Below are 23,365 nucleotides of genomic sequence, written 5' to 3' on the forward strand. Positions count from 1 at the left end.
GCATCCACACACTCATCTCCAACTGCGCACTCAGAAAACTGTAGGTGAAGTTGAGCATCACCCTGCTCCTTCCTCTGGTCTCCTTTCCATTGACGTACACATAGTCACAGCGCTCCGACACCTAAAGTCAAAGATGTGGAAAAATAAAGAATAGATTAGTAGTATGCAGTGGCGGCCCGTGTATTTCCGAGCTGAGCCTTCAGTTTTCCTCCTACAAAACCATTCCTGTTAATATGAACTACTTTATGTTTCTGACACCATCCTGTTATATGTGAATATTATTTTTTGGAGCAATTCCATCATAAATGGATCATTAAAACAGACGTAATTCACTACTATTGCACATTAGTGTTCCTTCGCATATTCGTGTTTTTTTATTCGCGGTTTCATGTATTCACTGATTTCTTTATTTTTTTCCAGTCACGTGACTCTTCTGTTTTCTCACAAAAACTCACACAACTCAAGTTGCTTGTATGACATTTTTGCGTCTGATGGAGGTGCTGCATGGCTGAGGTGTATCTCCGCGCAGACGAGCCCCTCTTGAGCGCGGAGGGGAATTATGTTATCTTCCGCCCTCAAGAAGATCCAAAGACTATAAATCAAATTCTGATTGGTTGAATCAACGTAAATGCGTTTAATCCATATTTGGCTATGGTTTGATCAGTAGTGTTTTTAATGTAAAGCCGCCATAAAACCAGAAAAGAGGACAGAGGCACGGATTGTATGACCTCAAGGCAGACTATATATACTATATATATATATATATATATATATATATTTAATATATATATCATTTCTCTTGCAGGTCATGGTGGTTCGCCGAAACAGTTTAGACCTCTTTTTGCTGAAACTTTTTTCACTTAAAAACAAAAAAGAAAATTATCTCCCAACCATTCTCTAGGGTGCCTCTGTTAGGCTTGTAAGGTTTCTTTGAATGTGCATAGAGGCAGTCTGCTATAAAAATAAAATAAAAAAAAAACAAGTGCTGTAACTTTGATCCAATGTAACAGATGGAGCCGCACAAAGATGCAAACTTCTTTTATCCAAAAATGCAGAGCTTTATTATAACCAGCTGGACAAAGTACAACTCCAGTTAGTTATTAAGTTTATCAGATGTTTCTCGGACATAACAGGGACGTTTAGAGTTCATGGAAATATAAAAAAAACCCTCTATTTGACAGTCATTCATTGATTTTATTTTTAATTCTTCCAATTTAAATTCATTTTGGTTTTTCAAAAGCTTGATTGGCACAAGTGTTCATTTCGGCACATGTCCTCGGGAGCTAAAATTATTAATAACAAACCAGTCACAGGAAGACTGTCACTTATCTCCACTTCTTTGCATGCAGCTTGGCAGTTTGACTCTCAAATGATGTCAGATCAGCCCGTCTCTCCGAGGAACAAAACTGACAGCTTGATGTCTGTCAGTTCTCTCCTCCCTCCACCCTCCCAATCCTTCCTTTCTTTTTCCTAACTTCCTTTGTCTCGCCCTCAGACTCTTCCAGCGTTAACTCACCCACAAGTCCTCTAATTAAAAGGTGATATCAAATCAAAGTTGGGGAACGGTCTGGATTTCACTCTGGAAGTGCTGAAGATGTTGGCCACAAGGCAGTACCAATAGATCTGTAAAACCTTTTTTTCCCTGCTAAAATACCTAAATATTATAGAGTATATTTATCTAGATTTTAGTTTAAATATCTTATCACACTAAATCTAAGATGAAACTAACTAGCAATATATATATATATATATATAAGTAAGTAAGAGCAAACTGAAAGACTTATCATTTCTATTTGCCTAATAGCTAATTTAAAAAAGGATTTTTCTAAATCTTTCGTGAGTTGATTTGTAATAAACAAACATACATTGAACTGAAACTGGGCAGAGCCAATATTAGTATAGTCTCAAAAAAAGATTAAGAAATCATCAATGCAAGTTTCTTTGCAAAAATAACTAAAGCAATATATATTAAATGAAATGAAAACAAAACTGATAAAATGTGTCTTTTTGGCTTTCCACTCTGGTGTTTTGTCACCCTTCCAAAGGGTTCTGTGCCCCCTTCCCAAATAAAATGTTCTAGCTCCGCCCCTGACCCAAAACAGTCTAAAAGTCAAAGTTTGAACTGAATTGTGTAGAAAGTGTATCGCTGCATCTCTTGTGGATATTGTTCAGAAGTTTCAGAAACATCAAAGATGTAAAAGCACTGATGTGCATCTTTAGATCTAGGTCACACTTTTTCCTAGTTTGGAACAAAAAAAAAAAAAAAAAAAAATGCCCTAACCCTCAGTGTCGCAGAGTAATCGGGAAGGATGATGAAAATAGCATTTTATCAAAGAAGCATTTTGAATTTCTTTTGAAAACTGTGTTGAGCCAAGGAGGGAGGGGCTGCCGCTTGAAAACCAAATTGGTGGGCTTGGGACTACGATAGCAAGGTCTGTCACAATGCAAGGCACCAATTCAGTGGATAATGAAACCCTTTGAGAAAACTATTTTCTGTGATACTATAGAGGTCTATTTTTAATAGATGAAATAGTTTTACAAGTATGCCTGCGCTCTTTCGCGCTCACACACACCCACACAGATCTAAAGGACAGTATCTCACTGCCGCTGTATACCTTGCAAACTAGAATATCAGAGTTTGAAGAAAACATGCAAGTTTGTGACAATTTCACTTAAAATCACACTCAGTTAGTGTTTTACTAATACAAAGAAACAATTCTCTGTCTAGCACTGGTGTGTTTGAAGGCTTTTTTTTGTAAATTTTGGGCAGATTCTCTTTGTTGGCAAGTTTAACTTTAATGTTCTTGCCTCTTATTTTTTCTTTTGGTTTGTTCTGGTGCATCGTGGCTGTGTACTAAATAAAAGAAACAGCACAGGACTAACAAAAGACAGAACTACACCAGCAAAATATCAAGTTTCTAGTTAGTCACAAGTAAAAACAAAGCTTTTGAATCCCTCACTATATTGTTTTATGCTTCTAGAACTCTACCTTACTGAATCTTTTGGGAAACGTTTGAGAGGTTTGACATTCAGGACACCCACAATGTGTCTGGGATTATTTTAAGAGAAAGTTTTTTTTAGATTTTTTTTTTTTCTTTTTTTATACATATACAAGTTTGGCGAGCTGTAGAACGGTGAAGACTTCACAAAACTCTGAAGCTGCAAGTTTGAGATCAAGATTGTTAGAGGCTGACTCCTGTAAGAGACAGGAGGAGAAATATAAACAACTCATGCTTAGGTTGGGGTTCTAGTCTGTGATGGAGTCAATCAAGAGGTTCAATTGTTTAGAGATGGTTCTCCATCTTGAGTAATCTTGAAATTAGAACATTTAATAAGACCCTTTTGATTTTTTTAAGACTTACTCTGATCATGGTGGAGGACATGGCCATGAGGACCTGATAAGATGGTGCCTGAAAATCATTAGCCGGAAATGGAGATTCTGCAAAATTTCAGAGTTTTAGCTACTTTAATTAAACTTTTTTTTGTTTTCAGGATTAGCTTAAAAGGTTTCAAGGGAAGATGAATGCTTTATTAAAGGATATTAACAAAAGTGTTCAGATTTTAAAATCTTCTAAGACTTTTACATAGGAGCTTTTGCTCCAGAACAGCGTTTACGTTTGTCAGTCAGCTATTAGCTTCAACCCTTAACGTGATTATCGTGAATCAGCTTAATTTTCTTTATTTTGTCTCGGAAAAAGAGGTTTTGCGCCAGAATATAGCATTTTATATGAATTATGTTTTCCGTTTCAGTGAAAAGTTGCTTCAAAGTGTTGCTTACTAGAGCAAAACCACTTTTCTCTTAAAATCAGCTAAGTCTAATTAATGTAAGGAGTCACGGTTTGTCAAAACATTATAGATTTATGGAAAAGACAATTTGAATGATAAAGGTTCAAAGTTTAAAACGGAAAAGAAAAACAAAAATGTTACTGTTAGGGCCGCTGGTTCAATCATTAATTTTCTACCAAAACCAAGAGTATTTTTAAACAAAATGCACGCCACGGCTGATGGGGGGAATAGAGTTGTTGATCTTCCGGTTCTGGGCTTCCTTCCGGCTAATGATTTCTGACACCAGCCCCCCCCTCAACATATTTAAGGAAAATTGTGATTAAAATAGGATTTCTGAATATTTCTTACTTGAAATCTTTGTGAATCACGAGCAGACAAAAAAAATGCAGTTTGAAAAGAGCTTGTAGTTGATATGTAAAATGCAGTTGGGAGGGGCTGTGAGCTACAAGGAGAGTCTAAACAATGGGATTATGGAAATTAAAGAAGGGATAACTTAGAGTTGAATTTCTAATGAACTATGTCCTAGAAAACAACACTTTTCCTTTTGTCCAAAAAACAAACTGTGGATTGTTCTATGGTATAATTATGGGAGCTTGCCTTGATTCTAAATAGTTTTAGATTTAGTAAATACTTATTTTTTTGTCAGGAATTGCTAAACAAAAAACTGAAATTGTGAATACAAGAACTTCAACATTTTCTTAATGTAGAGTAGTTAATTCCTACTTTTCTATACTTAAATCATTTGAACATTGATTAACTATACTTTAAATGCATACAGTTAAACCAACCTGTGTATTTTTTTTTTTTACTATTAATAAAGACTTATTCTTGTTATGTGGGTTAAAGCCATTCGGTTAAATTTGGGTTGTATGTGTGGGCGCTGACAATGAATGCAGGGTTACAACCATGATTAAGACATTTCCAGTAAAAAAATACGTCATTACACAGGGCATACAGGCATGGTAATAGTAAAGGTAATATAAATGAGGAGTGGTTTTAATCAATTATTATGAAAAACCTTGTTTTTGAACTTTAACAGTTCCACAAGACTCCAAAAAGACATTAACACGCTCTTGAAAAATGTAACTTAAGATATTGATAAATATGTTTTTTTTCCAGCTTCCTATTGAATTTTTTAATGCAGCATGAAACCCTTAAACACATATATCAAAACATGTTAATCTTTTTAAGAGCATAAAAGAACTCAATGCACAACAAAGTTCTGTTCCTTTGGGAGATGTGACAAAAAAGAATTGCAGGGTTATTTATTTCAATCAGTCAGTGTTCAGTAACAGGCCACTTAAATTCAAAATACAGCATTTATTGAGCCCTAAAGGGAAATAAAATAGCAGGGAAATGGGCAAATTAGCAAACATTTCTACCTGCAGTCTAATTTAGTTTCATATTGTGCTTAAAAGATCTCATAATTCTTGAGAAAGCTTTGAGAAATTGAATTGGTTAGTTACCTGGTAACTGGGGTAACCTGCAACAAATCTTACATTTTAGGTTAATTGTAAAATGGCGTTTTAAGTCTGAACATTGTTTTAAAAATATATAAATTTGCTTTTATAGCATGTTTTTTTATCCACCTGTTGCTTGGATGTTTCTTCTCACACGTGACTAATGTCTCTCATCTGCTGGTAACTGTTTGTACCGTAAGTGAAATCTGCAGATTTGTGTGGATTTTATGTTAATTTTTAGTATTGAAACTTAAGCAAAAAAAAGAAATCTGCAAATCTGTCGAAAAATAAAGTATTTTTAAATTTAGCCGTGATTCCTGCACTCAGAAAGAAGCATAAACTTAAATCTGTGTTGCTTTAGACTTTAAGGAACACACTTTGCATTTACAGATCAACTTAAAGACTCAAACTGACTTTTAAGTGTGAACCAAAGAGATTTTTCCCCAAATGGGTCAATTACCCCACTCTGCAAAATGTTCCTCCACATCTCTTGTTTTGTCATGTGCACAGTTGCACAAACTTCAAATGCTCAGGTTCTCAAATCAATACAATAAAATAAAAGCAGCTTGGAAAGCTTTCTTAAATCTTTTACCTTAATAACCTGTTCATCTGTCGACTTGCACTCCACAGACTCTGTGATGTCAGAAATTGCTCCATCTGTCCCCACAGTGACCACCTTCACTGGAACAGCCACTGTTCGACCTGTCAGAATGGCTGTGTTGAGGATCTCGGTGTCCTGCAACAAAATAAAAACAAATATTTGTTCACAGTTGAAGGGCAAAAATAAAAAGCTGGGATTAGAAAGAAGCAAGAAAGATGGGATTTTCTATATCTGTATAAAACAGTGTTTGCTAATGGAAGCTAAATCTAGAGACCATTTTAATATATAATATTAAATACGTCATGAGGTCATGTAAAAAATTAAGTATTAGACAGTGTTAGACATTAAGAAATAATTGTAGTCTGACCTTGTATTTTTTTGTTAAATGTATTTGAATTCAGTTATATTAGCTTTAGTTCTAACAACATTTATCTAAGTGAATATGTATGGTTGGTTGATTTAAAGGAAAAAAGCTTAGATGTAAAAGCTGATTATAGTGTGCGTTTTTGTATGTAAATCATGTGTTCTTGTTTCCTGGCTGCAGTGGACGTAGTTTATTTTTTTACATTTTGGCTTATATTTAGTGTCTGCAATTATTCTCATTTCTTAAAGTGTTTTGTACAGTTTTAGCTAATTTCTGTGAGCTAAGTGGGGCATTAGGAATTCTAGGTTTCTTGAGAAAAATGCTTCTGAGGTAATCAAGAACAGAAGCATAGTGGCCCCTCAATCATCACAGAAGTTGCGTTCTAACAATAACCCACAATAGTCAAAATTCTAAAAGTAGTCGTCTTTATTTCACACAATCAACACAGACACACTTTTCTTAGACATTCATGAACATTTCACATGTTTCTCTCTAGTTTAAGTTCTAACTTTCATAGAAAAATCGGTCCAGCACATCAGAGTCACACTGCTAACAATAGATTTATGTAAATATGCCAAACTGAACTCATACTGTACTGTACAGGGGACATGGTACACATGAGATTGATTGGCAGTAGTCTATAGCCAATCAGAACGTAGAACACAATGGACTGTTAGAAAAGACCATGAAAGGGTTTATCGCATCATAGCAAGGAAATACTGTATAGCAACGCTCAATTCAGTTCAGTCTAAATAGAAAAGCAGCTGGTTGCTGCTGAGAATGTAAATTGGCTTCCACAGTAATCAGATTTTTCTTAGAAATCAAGTTATCTAATATCATGTAATTGCAACCCTTTTTTCCTTCTACACAAGAAAACAAACCAATCAAGCTTTCCAGTTGATTTTTCTTTTTTGCTCATTATTTTTTTTTCTAATTCCTCTTAAATACAGAGAGTGAAGTGTTTTAATACTTGCAGCCCCCCAATCTGAAGACTACAAAGCTATAAACCCTCGTTACATATTCATGTCCACATTTGTTTCCAGTTTTATATAAATATATAAATATTCTTCCGTGTTTTTTCCTTTCAAGGTGATACTAAATTAAATGGAGTCTTGAATTTAATGGTATGTTACGAATTAGTGACCTACAGCAAGAAGGAGGTAAACTTCCTGCTGAATGTGCTAATATGTATGTGGGTGATGCACTACTGAACAAAACATTATCGTGTAACACCTTTATGTGACTTTTTTTTCAAAAAGAACAGTATGGTCATATATCCCAAAATGCCATTGCGCAACCTAAATGCAAGATTTTCAGCTAACAGCAGGTGGCAGTGCGGCAGCAACAAATGCTGCCCCAGTTGCATTTTTACATACAGCGCAATAGCTGGGGAGGTTTAAAGAAAATCTAAAAATTTTACGGCGACCTGACAATTTTTCTTTAAAAGTTCACGTCTGACAGTGGCAGTCTGGGCACATTTCAAGGTTAGTAGTCCAGTGACAAGCGGGGATGAAGCCATTACGAAATCAGGCGACAGCTGGACGGCCACAGGAAGATGGCAGTCAGATCCAAGAGGACCTGGCCGCAGAAAACAATATGTCCCCAAGATGGCACCCAGAGCATCATAAGCTAGAAGTCCACAATCTAAGTTCGAACAAAGTTCATGCTCTTCCCCTAAGAAAAACACCAGAACCAGGTTATGATTAGAGTAAGGGTTAGGGTTGGGGTAACCATAAGGGTAAGGGTAAGGTCAAAAGGTTCTGACCCCCCTTCCGCAGAAGATGGGCGGTGCACAGTTAATTCCAAAGCGGGCATCATCACTGTGTTCCCTTGGGTTCTGTTGGAAGGTCTGCTTACTTCCCTTCTTTGGACGAGCAAGTATCCACTCACCGTCCATGTTGTTCTTTTTTTCATTTAGGGTAGGGTAGCTACAGTTGCGACATTTTCGCTTCCCGCTAATGATGAGTTCAAAGTTATGTTGGAGCGCCATCTTGCCTGCAACTAGGTCTCTCTTGCCAGATTGCTGACCGGCAGGAGCTCTGACTGGATGATGTTTAAATGTCTCTGGACGGCAGAGACAGAGACATATCAAGTCCCACTGACCACCCTGTAGCCCGGTAGCTCGGGGGTCTATAAAAAGCAGTCTGCCTTCCTGGCGCGTCTACAGTCATGACCATGCCAATGGCGCTCAAAAAAGTAGGCCGGTAACAGGACATCTTGAAGATGGTGCCAATGCCTCCCTACAATGCGGTAGTAGTTGTATTGTAACCATAGCATTAGTCTTTCAGAAGATGCCTGGCATCAGTGTGGGTGGAGTCTGTAGTTGAATTAATCTTTAACATATATGAGCTATTTTCAAATCAGCAAAATGCCTTACAGCCCTGAAGAAGCATGATTTGGGCTCCTTAAAACTCAGTTGTGTCTTCTTTTACTAGAGTTTGTTCCTTCTTCAGTCAGTCAGGTTAATGACTCTAAACGTTATACTAAGTCAGGAATCAGAACTCCCAGGTTTCACTTGACTGGGATCTTGAGAGTTTTCTGTGGCTGCTGCCGGCACAAGCCAACTTAATGGATTCACCGGGAGACAGAACGTACGAAACGAAATTCTTCTATAGCCGAGAAAAAAAAAAAATGACAATGATAAGTTCCAGCAAGTTGCAGTCATTTCAGAGAAATCACAAGATGCACTCGAGAGTAGAAGGCCCCCCAGAAGAGCGGGAACAAGATAATGAGATCAATTAAGACAACGCCTCCTAATCCTTCAGCACTCAGCGCACTGGTTGCACTGAGGATTTGCTAAAACAATGAATGCTGTTCATCATCAGTTTCATTACCAGACTACTAAGAAGTCTAATGCTTTAAAAGGCAAATGAACTCAGGCTGTCTTTGATGCCTTTCTCTTGCTCAGTTTCTAAAACAAATGGGAAGATCTAAAGCATGTCTATACTGAAAGGAATTCCCCTTTCATGTTGATAAAGCTGAAGCTAAATTCCATGTGTTGTTCATGTAATAAAGACTATAATAGAGGCAGAGCTTTTTACTGTCACTCACTTTTAATCACAAATATTCAGGCTTCTCCATTACCTGTAAATGAGAACTGGACTGAGTAACCCCTCCCTCATCGCATTCTAAACAGGAAGTACCCCCAAGATAGTAGCTCAAAGATGACAAAATACCATAGACCTTTATTGAGAAATAAGCAGCTACTCAGTCATTATATTAATCAAAATCACCATTTGTCTCTACTACTTTTATTTAATGTTTCTTGCTAATCCTATTTATAAATTATTTGTTTTAACCCTTGTGTTATGTTATGGGGTCCACATGACCCCAGCCTTACATTAAAGTGTGACCCCTCCCATGACAAAGGTGACAGAGGTGGACAGGATTTTACATCTACCATGGACACCAGTGAAGATAAACAATCCTTGAAAACCTAGTTCAGTGCACTGTGCACCATGGATAAACTGACCAATCAGATCCCTCAATAAAAATATGTGGTCTCAGGTCGATCGTTCAGAATGTTTGATTGACAGATTGTAGGGGTGTGGCCTTCCTCCGAGCTCACTCCTGATTGGAGAGAGGGGTTGCCATGGAAATGGTGACTCGACTTGGATCAATCACTGCTTACTGATGTCGCCATATAGCGAAAAAATAACAACTAAATAGACTTTGTATAGTTGGAGCCAGAAGTAAGCCATTTTCTACAGTATTTGGGTTTTTCTCAACTGAATGTTTTACATTTAATTTCTGCTTTTTAAAAAGGCTGACAGAGATTTAATAGATGGGACATGCACAGATAATCCCCACCATCTTTAACCTATTAAAATGTGCGACGGTCATTTATCATTCCTTTAAACATCCGGGAATTAAATAAGAATAGTGTGAGAGAGACATTATTCTTTTTGAAATACACAGGAGACTAATTCTGTCCTATCAAAATAAAGCAGAAACATTAATTTTCTAAAATCACGAAAGGTTCATAAAGCTATTTAAAATTTTTATAATAATTTATTGATGGTTTGATACAGTGAATTTCAGTATATTTGATATAGTAGACAAGGCTTGGTGACAAACAAAACTTGATGTTCTGAGGGAGCAACAAAATGTTTACAAATCAAATTACCTGAAAATCAAGAATTGAGAAGGAAACTGCTCAATACATGGAGGGTAATCGATGCAATGAAATTATCTGTGGATGATAATCACCATGAACCTGCATTGACTGTTACTGGGGGACAATTCAAAATAAAAAAAATTACAAAAACACTTTACTTGAAAACTAAATAAAGACAACATCTTATTTATGAAGGTATACTGTACAGCTTGTTTTATCCCTTTAGCACTGGTGAACTGGTTGTGGTACAGAAGTAGAGTGGTCAACCTCTGATTAAAGAATTGAGGGTTTGGTTTTAGCCCTGCTTGTCCATGTGTCAAAATGTCCTTGAACACTAAACCCCATGTTGTATGGTGGTTATAGACTAGCGTCAGTGTTTGAGCCATGAGGACCTGAGTGCAGACAACAAGATAGTGCCCAGACATCATTGGTCAGAACTGGAACTCAAATTCTCCCCACTCCTCATTTTGGTCAAAAAAATAAAATTATTTGGTCAAAAATGACAAATTTAACTGGTGACCCTAACAGTTGCATTTTTTTTTTTTTGTTTTTATTTTTTTTGTTTCTGTTTTAAGCTTTAAACCTTTAACGCCAGATATGTCTGTCAAAACATATTATGCTCTTTGACATACCATAACTCCTTATGCATCCTTATCAACGTGAATCCGCTGATCCATAGAGAAAAGCTGTTTTTCACTGATATGCAACTCATTACTGATATAAAGTGTAAGGGCCCGGTCCCACAGGATTTGACAGCCATATTATGGGTAAAAAATTTGCTAACTCTGCAACACGTTCTTAGGCGCATTAACTTTATGCATGTTTGTGGAATAGCAGTGATACAGACGCCGACGTCCATTCCACTGCCACTCCACTGCCAGAGCACTGCTTAATCGTGAGTAAGCTCGTCCTCTCACGCTCAGCCACTAAACAGACACTGTAAGCAGTGGTACAACGCAGATTGGGCGGGGAAATGGCTGTACTACAGCCGTGCACGAACGCGGAATTTCGGTACCAAGCATGTGTGCCGGAGTTCGCTCCACGCCCCAATCTTGCACTGGCACTGGTGTGGCACTGGTGTTCCATGGCCATTGCACAGCTGTACCTCTGGTACCACACGCAGTCACCCACGGTCTCAATTTGTATGCAGTTCAAAAATAACAGCGGACAAATTTTGTACCGTGTGTATGCGCGTCAATTCCGCGGTCATATCTCGGACATTGCACTACCAGTCCACTGCTAACAGCATCTGTACCACGGGGATGATATTGTTTTCCGTGATATGGCCGTAAAAGCCAGTGGGGCCGACTCTTTACATACAAGCACAAAGCTGCTTTTCTCCGCAACAGAATAAACTGATTCACGGTAATGGCGTTGGGGGCTGAAAAATCACAATAGTCAAAGGAATGTAAAGACTGCAACTAAAGCTAAACCATTTTTGACAGGCGTCGAGCAACTAATTTGCCGCGCGGCGAAAGACGGGCGGGCCACCAGTTTGCGGCTTGGAGGTTGGGGAGCTCTGATTTAATGGGAATAGCCAGCACGTCAAAAAGCGACGCCACCAGAAATGTCAATTTGTGATGCGAAGGTCTTAACCATGAATCAAAATGATAACTTGGGAATGAAAATGTGTTGATTTGGAAAGATGCATGCATTATTTTTTATTACTGACATTGGTACAGAATTTTGAAACCAAAGAACCGCTTTGGCACCAGAACCAAATAAAACCCAACCCTAGTGACGACATGAAATCTTAAAGATTCTGCCAATGTCTCTTCACAGTAGCAGTTATATTGGTGCATATAGACCATTTACCAGTTGCATGTGTTATTAGGTCTGATTGAATTAATTAATGCAATTTTTGTACTTTTAAAATTCATATAATGAATTTCTTTTTTTATAATTATTATTAATCTGGCTATATTATAAAAATATTACTTTTCTATAAATGTTGCATTTTGAACATTTATATGCAATTTTAAAAAAGGCATTTTTATTTGCATTTTACTTATACTTATATATATTATATATATTATTCTCAGTTTAATGTCTTTTTATTTTCCCTTCGAGATTAAAAAATGGCATATAGCATGACATAAGCCAGAGGTGCTCCTCCAATGGTTCCTTTTTGTTAATAACTGTTTAATGCCAGTCAAATATAATCCCCTACCATCTGCATGTTCTCCATCTGTGTGTAATAGAAGTGTCTGTTTTAACTGAAGGTGGGAAAACCTCGATCTAAGGTCTTAATGAGCTCCAGCTACAGTCAGTATGGAAACTGTCCGCACTGCACAGAGCTTGATTGTGAAGAGGCTCACATTTAATCCACAGAAAGACAGCCAACAGGCTGTGGATTGAAATTCTGTGAAATTGAAGTTGACAGCTTGAGTCTTGTGTTAGGCACAAAAGGTGTGCTTTTCTCTGAAATTCACATGATAAAAAAGAAGAAAAAATCTCCCAGCTAACTAAAACCCTCCTGGGGTGATGAAAATGTTAAGAAGACACACTCCTTATGGTTGAAAAAATCAAAACACAACACCCGATGAGCAATCAGCTCACAGAGGGGCTCCGTTACTGGCAAATAAATGACATATTCCACATAAAGCTACTCTTGAAAACACAAAGTTTGACACAAACAGCCGAAAGCCACTTGATGCTGAACTGAAAAAAACACTAACCCCCCCCCCAGCCTGCACCCCTCCTTTCATGCGGCAGCTTTTCTTAACCACCTCTCATTGCAGTGCAGAGCGCAGAGTAAGAAAAGAAGAGAAAAGCGAAGAAAGGCAGTCGAATCGATAAAAGGCCATTACGTTTGTGTGCAGCTGGGTACAAGGGTGGAGCGTGTGGGGGCTGATATAGTTGAGGATGAATCATGCATTCAGTGGCAAACAACCTACAGAGGCGCTGCTGGCAGAATGGTTGCTGTGTTTGTGTGTGTGTGTGAATACAGGCAATCTGAATGATAAAATCTGTCTTTGAGCAAAACGTTTATTACATTTGGGGACCAGGTGTCCACAAGGATGTGCTGGGAGTCTTCACAACTGGGTCTGTGCATGCATATTATTCCCCACAGTGGTCAAGATGGAATGATTGCATTCTGGAGTCACCTATAGTGTCAATGCAAGAGAGAAAAGCAGTATTTGCAGATGATTCACATGCTGACACGTCAATAGGTTAATTCTGCATTAAAATATCAAACAATCAAAAAAACCTAGCATCTACAAGTGGGTGGACAAGAGTTGACCCATTCAGCATTGCCTCTGCAAGTTCCTGTCCTCATCATTCCAAAACAGGAGTATCCACATCTTCTGGAAAAGGGGACATTTCTGTGTCTTGTGTGAAAAGATACTTCCTTAAGGCTGATTAAGGCTAGTCATCTCCATTGTGTTGACACAAAAAAATAAAACATTCAATAATCAATCGTAATGTTTACATCTGCGTCTGACATTTGTCTCTCCGCAATGCAACACTAGCTTTAAAACACATCAGGTATGTTTTAAAAATATTGCGTCTGATAACAAGAAGCTATGAATACTATAGACAGTAGTATTTTAAATTGTGTCATATTGTACTTATTTCCTCTCTCACATGGGACCTGAGTTCCAACCTCGTGCCAGTGACATTCATGGTTTGACAATAAATCCTTGAACCTAGACTTGAAGTTACACAGCAAAATAAAGTGCAGCTGATGTGACTTCCATTGTGGCTACAAGACAAGATGACAAAAACTCCTAACTAGCACAGAAAAGAATGCTACTTTACAATATTTATCAATAATGTCCGCAAATCTAAATGGCTGCCAAAAAGTCTTCCAGATGGTCGTAGTGAATCGTTTCACCATTCCAGGTGCAATAATGCATGCACATCTACACACTGTCCTGATAAAGTCCCACTCAAAGTATTGTATGTATTTCAAAAGCATTTCCAGTGACCTTTTAATTATGACTATGGTGTTTATGGCTAAAAAAGGAAAAAAAAAGTTGTTTTCTGAGACATGGTTTCTTCAGAGCGGCAGGAGTTCATTTGACATTTGCCTCTGAGTTGTGGGCGGGACTATTGGTGTGGTAGATTCTGCTCTACAAATCTACAGTAACAACCTCAATATGAGCTTTTGTCCTCTGCCGCCCCCTTTCCCATCACCCATAACTGAGAACTCTCTGTTTTCACGCTTGCAGCCCCTAAGCTAACATCACTGGTACAACTAAAATGCTATTCAACGCTATTCAGACGTACAGTTTTGAGCCAAATGCCTTCTCAGACGAGGAAAATGAAGACGTACCTGAAACTAATTGTTTAGTGAAGGGCTGGCTGACCCTGGACCTCTAGAGCAACAATCCTGCCTGGTATTCCAGTTCTCCTTGACTATCTTTCTGCTGATTGGCTGACTCAAGTGATTCCACATCCTGATTGACTGAACACACCTGGTTTAGGTTGATAACATCTAGCAGTCCAGAGAAATCTGTAAATCAGGCAGGGCTGAGGCTCTTGAGGACCAGGGACATCCAGCCCTGGTCTAGGGGATGCATCTGGATGGAGCACAGCAGGGAGCTTGTGGCCTGTCCAATATTTTCACAAATGGTGATATAACTATTCCACAGTTTACCACACCAGTTTAACACTGTCGCAATTTCGAGAAACGCTCTTATCTACGCATTTGTGAAATGCAAAGCGCACAACAGTTGCACATGGAAGTCTTCTAGCGAGCTATGGTGCCTAAAAGAAAAATAGCAAAGACAGTAGAAGGGAGTCAGACATACAGTAAAGTTCACAAGCATGCACACACATTCACATAAACACACACACCTACACAAAAAACAGAAACACACCACACTGGTCAAATTTGGATATATTCAGTCTATAAAGTGGTTAATACAACACAGTATTCTACCGGTCACAATATAAAACACATTTTCACACACATGTCCAAGAAAATATCTGAAAATTATGATTGATTGTTTCAAAGGAATACTAATGACACAATTTGAATATTTTTATGTCTGGGAAAAAAATTAGAAATAAATGGGTTTAAGCTTAATTTTCTTTATATATGTCATTCAGCATCTTCAAAATGCCACAAAAATGTATTAAAAACACCAAAAACGCAATTTTCATCAGAGTGATCTTTAAGATCAGCATTTCCATAATCAGCATTATTAGGACGCTCCCAAATAAGTCTGCAGACAATGCAGAGAGATTCCTGTCATTGATAAAAAAGGATTGATCTGCCCAGTTTTTCTGCAACTCATCCTTGGTTGTGCCGTGTGAGTCACATTCTTTAACAAAAGTGCAACAATTTTAGTTATTAAGAAAATAAAATGTGTTCTATGTCTTTCTACACTTTCGCTTTAACCCATTATAATGGGAGTTTGAGTTTCACCCTTCGTTGGAGCTTTTAAAGTTTTTTTTTTAAATAGTTATTTGATTTACTTAGTATGTGTTGTTTGTTAAACTATTTGATGTGAATTAAAGGTCTAAAAAATGGAAAAAAGTTCAACAAGAAGGAAGTGGGACAAAATAAGGTGAATGAACTGTAATTGTTTTGCGTCATTATATAAAGATAATTTAACAAAAAGAAATGAACATGAAAAAATATAATTTTTAGGAAGTCAAGTGGAGTTCAAATTAAATGCATTGCTCATCTTTTACAAACACAAACCAATAATGTTTCTTTTTTTAGACAAAATCAAAATAAGTGGAGATCTGAAAATTTGCAAAGACTGAAGGATCGCACCACGGAGGTGCATGATGCCTGTTAAATACTTGTATATCTGACTTATGCAAAAGAAACATCTGCAGGTAATGCTTTTGTTTGTCCTTAGATAGGACATTTATTTGTCTTTTTCACTTTTGAACTGTATTTAACCAGTATTTTCTTTTTAGTTTGAAACATCCTTGCCACTGTGTTCTCATTGTGTTTGTTTTTTCAGGTCACTTACTAATTTAACTCTGTTTTTGGGTTTCTTTTACTCTTTATCCAAATTGATTGTTTCTCTGCAATCACATTGCGACTGAACCTCATCAGAGTTCATTTGCAAGTAAAACCGAGACTTACAGTTTTCAGGAGGATTTAAATTTCTCTTGAAGTCAAACTAAGACAACTACTTGAGGAAAAAAAAAACAGTGCAATTTCAGAATCCCAATGTGAATGGGCTCTAAAGCCTTAACCTCTACTTAATGATTACTAATGATTACTGTATATACTGTACATTTTTTTTTCCCACTGGATGTGATTTGTTGGTCATATTTGCCTCTGCCACCTCTCTTTTGATGCATGTCAAATTTACTGCTTGACGCCTTGACGAAAGAAAGAAAGAAACTGCAGGAGTTTTTCTGGACTTCATTCTTTGCCATGTCATGTAACACATGGACAATGTTGAACAAGTAGCTTAGGTTTATATCCTTTGAGAGGTCTACAGATGCGCCGGCAAGCACGTCGCTGTGTCTTGGTTCACCAGATCATTCAGAGTCTCTCACCGTGTGGTGTACTTCACTCCTGACGACCGTTTTAGACATTACTTTCGTCTGTCCTTGGCCCAGATTGAGCATTAACCCAAGAGCGGTAAAATAAAAATAAAACTGGGGGATGTTTTTATTATTGTCCTGATGAAAATAAAAAAAAAAAAACATCATAAGGGTCAGAGGCAGAGGTCAATCACGAGAATGAGATCATCCAAGAAGAGACTTGAGATGTCCAGGCAAGGGTCAGGGCAGGCAGCAGGCAATCAGAGAATAAGCAGGGTCAGGTACACAGAAGATCAGGTCCAGAAAGAAATGCTCGGTAGTGCAGGCAGGGTGGCACAAACAGCACTTCGCACTGAGTGAGACTCTGAACAGTGTGCAAGTGTCCTGTGGCTGATTGACAAATGAGAGACAGCTGAGCAGCATCCAGGAACTGTGCGCTGAGGTTGCTGGGAGATGTATTGCAGTCAGTACTCTGGAGATGGCTTTCGGCGGTAACCAGAGGGGGACACAGAGCGCTGACTCCTGACAGCTGTCCAGGGAAGCTAGCTAGCGTAGCAGGCACAATCTCTCCAGCTCTATGGGCTCTGAGATAGGCTGGGGACATGTCCAGGGTGTAACCCGCCTTCGACCAAATAACCCGGACAGTCTCCAACAACCCTGCAGCCCCAGCAGGTTTAGAAAATAGATGGAAGATCCGAACAAAATCCCCGCATTGAGCAGCCATTTTGGTTTTATTTTTATACCCTTTAAGTGAGTCACTTTAAGTGTGACGTTCCCAAAATTGAGTTCCTGATAAGTGGACGCAGCAACGTCACGCCTGGTTCCCCAAATTGCACCGCAAGAACTTTTATCACATTTCTACATTGACTTAACATTGAAACTTGATGGCAGCATATATTAGATTGGATAAATGTCCCTGACCCAAAAACCTCCTACGTCCCAGTCATAAACAGAACCTCTATAGCCATTTAGTTCATTTTCAATATTTTGAATATACGCTTTTCTCGTTTAAGTTTCATCCCCTATATTGCCTCTTTCTCTCCCAGCCAACAGAACATGGGAACATCACACCGTCCATATAGTTGGAGATAAAATGAAAGCTAAAGGAGAGGAATCAACACCTCCAAAGATTTGATTTTTTTCTCCCCACTTATTCAGAAAAGAGTGATACAACAGCGGGGGAGAGCTGTGCTCTTACAATGTAATCTTTTTACGGTTATGGCTTGGGAAAAAGGCACAGCAGCCAAGTTATTCTGCATTCTGATGCTGGAGTCTGAGAGGAGCCTGAGCAAGGTGCTGATAACTGAAATCACAAGAATGCGACCAAGCAAAGAGGAGAAAAAAAAAAAGAAAATAGCTGTTCTTTTTTTTTCATTCTCCCTAAAGTGAAAAAGATGTTTTTCATGCAAGCAGCAGAAGAACTAAAAGGACAAGATGTCAAGAAAATTACCATTTAGGAAAATTCCGTTTTAAGAGAGTGTATAATGCATGTGATTACATGTTTAGTTGGGATGAAAGAAAAGTTATTCTAAACTTGCCCTGCCACTATAATCACAGTGAGAAAATGATTGGTCGTCATCAGGTACGAGTTATCATGATTGATTGTTAAATCAGGATATGCAGTGATTAATGCGACACTCATTAATTACATATTGATTCATAACTTTTTGGTCTGACTATTTGCTAGAATGAGCTATCATTTACTGAGGACTCAGAAGACTTTCGATAGGATTAAATATTTAGTGTCTGCTGAGCTTTTTGCCCTTTTCCCCAGTCTAACGTTAGAGGCGTAAGTGCTGAATCAGCAGTGATGATTCGTTGTCTCTTGTGAAGCTTGTTTGTATTCTGCAGACTTCGCTCCTGTTCCTGGAGGACATTTGATTAAGAAAAACAAAGGACTTCACTGTGCTCGATCTTGGCTACTAGCTGGGGAAAAAAGGGATTTAGAAGGTTAGGATTGGGAGGGGGTGAGGGTGAGTGAAGGCACATCAGTGGAAAATAAACAAACAACAACAAGTGACAGAATGCAATGGCGCAGCATCAAAGTAGAGCCGAATTGGCAAATACAGAGTCTTGGACCCTGACAAAGGTGAGAGACTTGTTGGACTGATGAAGTGACATTTCTTTGTGGGTCTGTTGCTCAGATCATGTGCACAAGTGTGTGTTATTGGTTCAGACCGGGTTTCCTGTTTTGTTTTACTCATCTCTGCTTCATGCTCAGCTATGTATGGTGGCCCTGAAGCGCAAATCTCTCCAATAAATCACTCAACACAAAAACGTATTAAAGATCACAACGACTAAAACTAAACAAATTATAACAAAAACATTACAAAATTATTCCAAAAAACCTTATAATCCCATAATACCTTGTTTTTTTGTTTCACTTTTTAACATTTCATTTCTGAAAATAACTTTAGTTATCCTAAATGTTTTTTCTTTTGCATAAATTGGAAGAGGTAGGTACTACGAGACATTGCTGATTAAATATGTTTTTCCATCCATTTTCTAAACCCATTTTGTCCCTCTCTGCATGACTCCATAATTTCAACGGTAAATTATTTAGCATGAAGCAATTTCATCCCGCCCCTTTAGACTAGCATTCACAAATGACAGTAGTGATGATAATCCTCCAGCATTTTGTTTGTTTCTTTATGATCTACCCTCCGCCCACTAAGTAACCATCCGCCTATTTCCCTAACAACCCTCTCTTGTCCGTCCGCTTCTTCTTTTACCAATATAAATAATACAATATAACCAATGCAAATAAAGTTTATACAAAAGAGGTTTATACAAATATACACCTTGTGTGTAAATGGTGTATACTTGTATAGTACTTTTCAACCTTTTACAACCGCTGCACCATGTTGTGTCCAGAGACCCATAACCCCCTACTGTAACAGTAAAATATGTCCCACACAAGAGGCCTTCAGCTCTTACTGTTTGCTCAAAAAAAATAGCGGATATCATCATCCAATCAGCGATGTCGTATAGTTCCCGGTTTTTCTGATTTCTGATTGTGTTTTGATTTTTAATATTTCATTTACAATTACTTTTGTTTTCTGATATGTTTCCTTTTTGTTTCGATTTATATCTTTGGAATTGTGTTTCGGTTTCTGGAATTTTTCTTTGATTTATAAAATATAATGTTTCAGGGAACAGGGAGTTGGAAATACTTTTACTACATTTTTTTCTATTGTAAAATCATTCCTTGCCTGTGGGCATTTTTTTTCCCATTATATTTATGCAGTTTTTAGCCAAAATTAAAGAGCTTGTCGTTTTTTAAGACAAATTTTCTGCACATCAGCAGTAGCTGTGTTTGTGCTTTATGACACATTTTTGCCAGCATCGTCTTCTGTATCAACTTAAACAAAAACACAAATAAATCCCACACCCTCATGTTCAAATCAAACAACACTAAGCACTTTTCTGCTTTTAGTTCATTGCTGTTTTGTACCACATTGAATAGAGGGAGATGATCAGGGCCACGGATGACAAACAAACCTAATTTACAGCTCAATTCTTGAGGGGTAGTTTAGAGAATCGATGCTTTTAAACTCCACAGGAGAAGAACGGAGCAGTCATGTTCAGACGTGCAAACACATAAAGAAACATCCATGAAATAAGCTTTAATGTGCATCACAGCAGCGCATGCAGATGGACAGCTCTGTGCGGTGATCACTTGGAATGCCAGCGGATATCTGCACTGCACATCCTATTATTGCTCTGTCAGTCAATTTTAAATTCTGCTCTCGACAGGAAGACAACGTGATTGATGGCCGCCGAGTGCAGGACCAGTCCGGGTGACACTCTAGGACAGTGAGCAAACAATATATTTAAGGAGCCATTTATTTTGTGTTTAATTCACATGCAGCTCGGAGGACGCAGCTTGTTATGAATTGTGTCCTCACTATATCACCATCTGTCAAACACGTGGTGCTGAATATAAATGGAGAAAGTAACATTTGACCTAAATAAAACAACTTAGGACAAAGAAAGTCCCCTTTGATCACCAGAAAAAAAGGTGAGGGTTCTTGTTAATAACAGTGATTAGAAGGATTTAGGACTGAAAAGCTCATGTTATTAAGGAGTTCGTTTCAGAGGGAATGACTCAAAATGCTAATGATAGCATTTGGGGTGTACTGTAAAGAGCTAAGGGGGCCACATTGGCTGTCTCTTCTAATGAGAGAACAGAGAGGCTCAGCGCAGCAAGAGAGAGATCAAAAATTCATGGGAGGATGCGGTAAAAGTGGCACACTTATGGCTGGCAGGTCTTCTACTGTCTTTTAAGCTCGGTGATGAGACGCTTTCAGTTTCCATCAACCTCGTTACTCGCAGGTCAGGTTAGATACATTTCAACTGTTTGTCTCGGTTTAACCAAAACTGCAGTTTGGATGGAGACATTGTGTTTGAGGACTCTTTTATGCCAAAAGGACAACAGTGTTCACTTTTTATGTGTGATTGAGAGCATGGTGCAGTCAGAGCAGATAAAGTTCAGAGTGAGACTGTCGGGTAAGCTGTGATGTGAGAAACAAACACAGCCACTCATCAAGTTACAACTGCAGTCCCCAGTCTGCCTAACACTGCTGTGTGGAGGGACAGGCGGTTAACACAATACTGGCAATACTTATTTTATCTGACTTGCACACCAAAAAGTGGAACAAAATATCTTTCAAGAATAAAATGTAATGTCTGGTTTTAAACAAAAGCAATATAAACTTGTTTTTGTGAAAAAAAAAAACGTATTTATGTTGAGCAATTCTCCATTGTTTTTCAATAAATGTTAAACAAAGCACAATTGGCAGTGTTTTTGATGAGTATGGATCGGTAACGGACATTCTTCGGCCGCCGGGGTCGGATGAGAAGGAAACAGGGGGCGTTTCCATATTTGTGGATTCAGGGTGTCTCCAGTCCCCAACCCCCACAAATAAAGGGGAATACTGTATATTACAAGAAGACTGCGGGGGGGACAAAAAATAATCCAGCCGGAAAGAGGACAAAACTTTCGGTTTGGATCTTGAGTTGGGAAGAGCGCTGGTCGGACGCTTGCTGTTGTCGTAAAACCTTTCCGCCAATTTCATTATATGACGACAGTAGCTCCGCCTTAACGGCTCCATTCCATTTTTCTATAGACCTACGACCAACGGGGGATCAGAAATGGTACCAGTCGGTCCTGCTTAGCAGGTCCATTTGGTAATGGAAATGCTCCAAATTCCAGTCTGGCCCAGTCCAGTCTGGTCTGGATTGCTCAGTGGAAAGGAGACATAAAGGGACTTTAACTTTAATTTTAGCTTAATACTGGTCTTTTTTTCTATAGTTTGAGCTTTAGGAGCGTTTAAATAAGATAAATGTATAAAAATGTTAATGTCTGTCTGTACGAGTCTATAAAGTGTGTTGTAAGGAGTTTTACAGCCTTAATAATCGTCAAAAATAAAGTTACGTGCTTGATGGATTTTGTCTATTATGGGTTATTTTTAGAACCTTACTCCCACCAGAAACTGTGTGTGTACATATATAGCAGTAAAGCTTCAACAGTGAAAAAAACTAAAACACAGGCAGCATTTTGTGTCTCAAAGAAAGACATTATCTGTGTTTGCTCTGCTTTAAGAACAAGGGTCAACATGATAAAAGAAAAGAAGCCAGAATTGTTTCTTTGCCACAATGTCTCTTTACAGACAAAGTGCAAAAAATAAATAACTTCTTTAAAAACATTCCTGAGTAAGTAAAGAATTATATTATATTAAATTGTACTTTCTGATTTAAATAAAATTACAGGAATTTCCAGTTGAATTTAACATTAAATTTAAGCTTTTATAGGACAAAATCTGATTTTAGAACATACATTTAGTAACATTTTTAAAATCATCTTTCTTCTAGTACTGGTATTTGATGATTTTTACTTTTTTTGCATAAAGTTTTAAATTTTAGATTCTGTGTAAGATTATTTAGGAACTTCTAATTTCTCTATTAAAATCAAATAAAATCAATTTTTAAAGAAAAACATATTCAAAGGTAGCTACTGGGCAATCAGCTTTGTTACCAACTCGTCCCAGTATTAGAGAGCACTTCAAGGCATCTCCTATTCATTTTTAAAATATTATTCTGTTGATTACTAGTGGAAAAGAGCGGATGTTTAATTACTCTTATCTCTTTGCTGCATGAATGATTTTCCTTTTACTTTTCAAAAAGCAATTAAACAACAGTTTATCATGTTTACAGAGTCAGTATTACAATCCAATTATTCCGAGGCTATTCACTAATTCATCAACATTTGGGATGTTCAAATTTAAATGTAATGTGTCATTCAGGGAGCAAAGATGTACATTAACCAGCGTGTTATGAGGCCAGTGAAAAAAGCACATTTTCTACCATCCAATCATCTCATGTACAAATTAAGTGTCACCTTTTTTTGTTTTGTGTCCATGACACTAAATTCACATCCACCCTGGTAACGGCACTTCCAATGAAAAGTTTATGTAAGGGTACGTAAATGCCATTTTGGGTTTCCACATTAAAAACTCCTATGTTCATGGATAACTACGCCCATTTTTAATGACCATATTTAGGTTTTACGTACA

At 37.8% G+C, this 23,365-nt stretch overlaps 1 protein-coding gene across 1 annotated transcript in view; it reads right to left on the reverse strand.

Annotated features, from left to right (window-relative positions):
• The window catches only part of si:dkey-112m2.1 (transmembrane protein 132C), a 213,916-nt gene that overhangs the window by 19,506 nt on the left and 171,045 nt on the right, over window positions 1–23,365 (reverse strand). Inside the window, exon 6 of the mRNA XM_024257731.2 lies at window positions 5,839–5,982. Within this exon, the coding sequence (XP_024113499.1) occupies window positions 5,839–5,982 (144 nt within the window). The remainder of the gene's footprint in view (window positions 1–5,838; window positions 5,983–23,365) is intronic.

The sequence above is a fragment of the Oryzias melastigma genome, linkage group LG12, assembly GCF_002922805.2.
Source record: "Oryzias melastigma strain HK-1 linkage group LG12, ASM292280v2, whole genome shotgun sequence".
NCBI classification, from domain to species: Eukaryota; Metazoa; Chordata; class Actinopteri; order Beloniformes; family Adrianichthyidae; genus Oryzias; species Oryzias melastigma.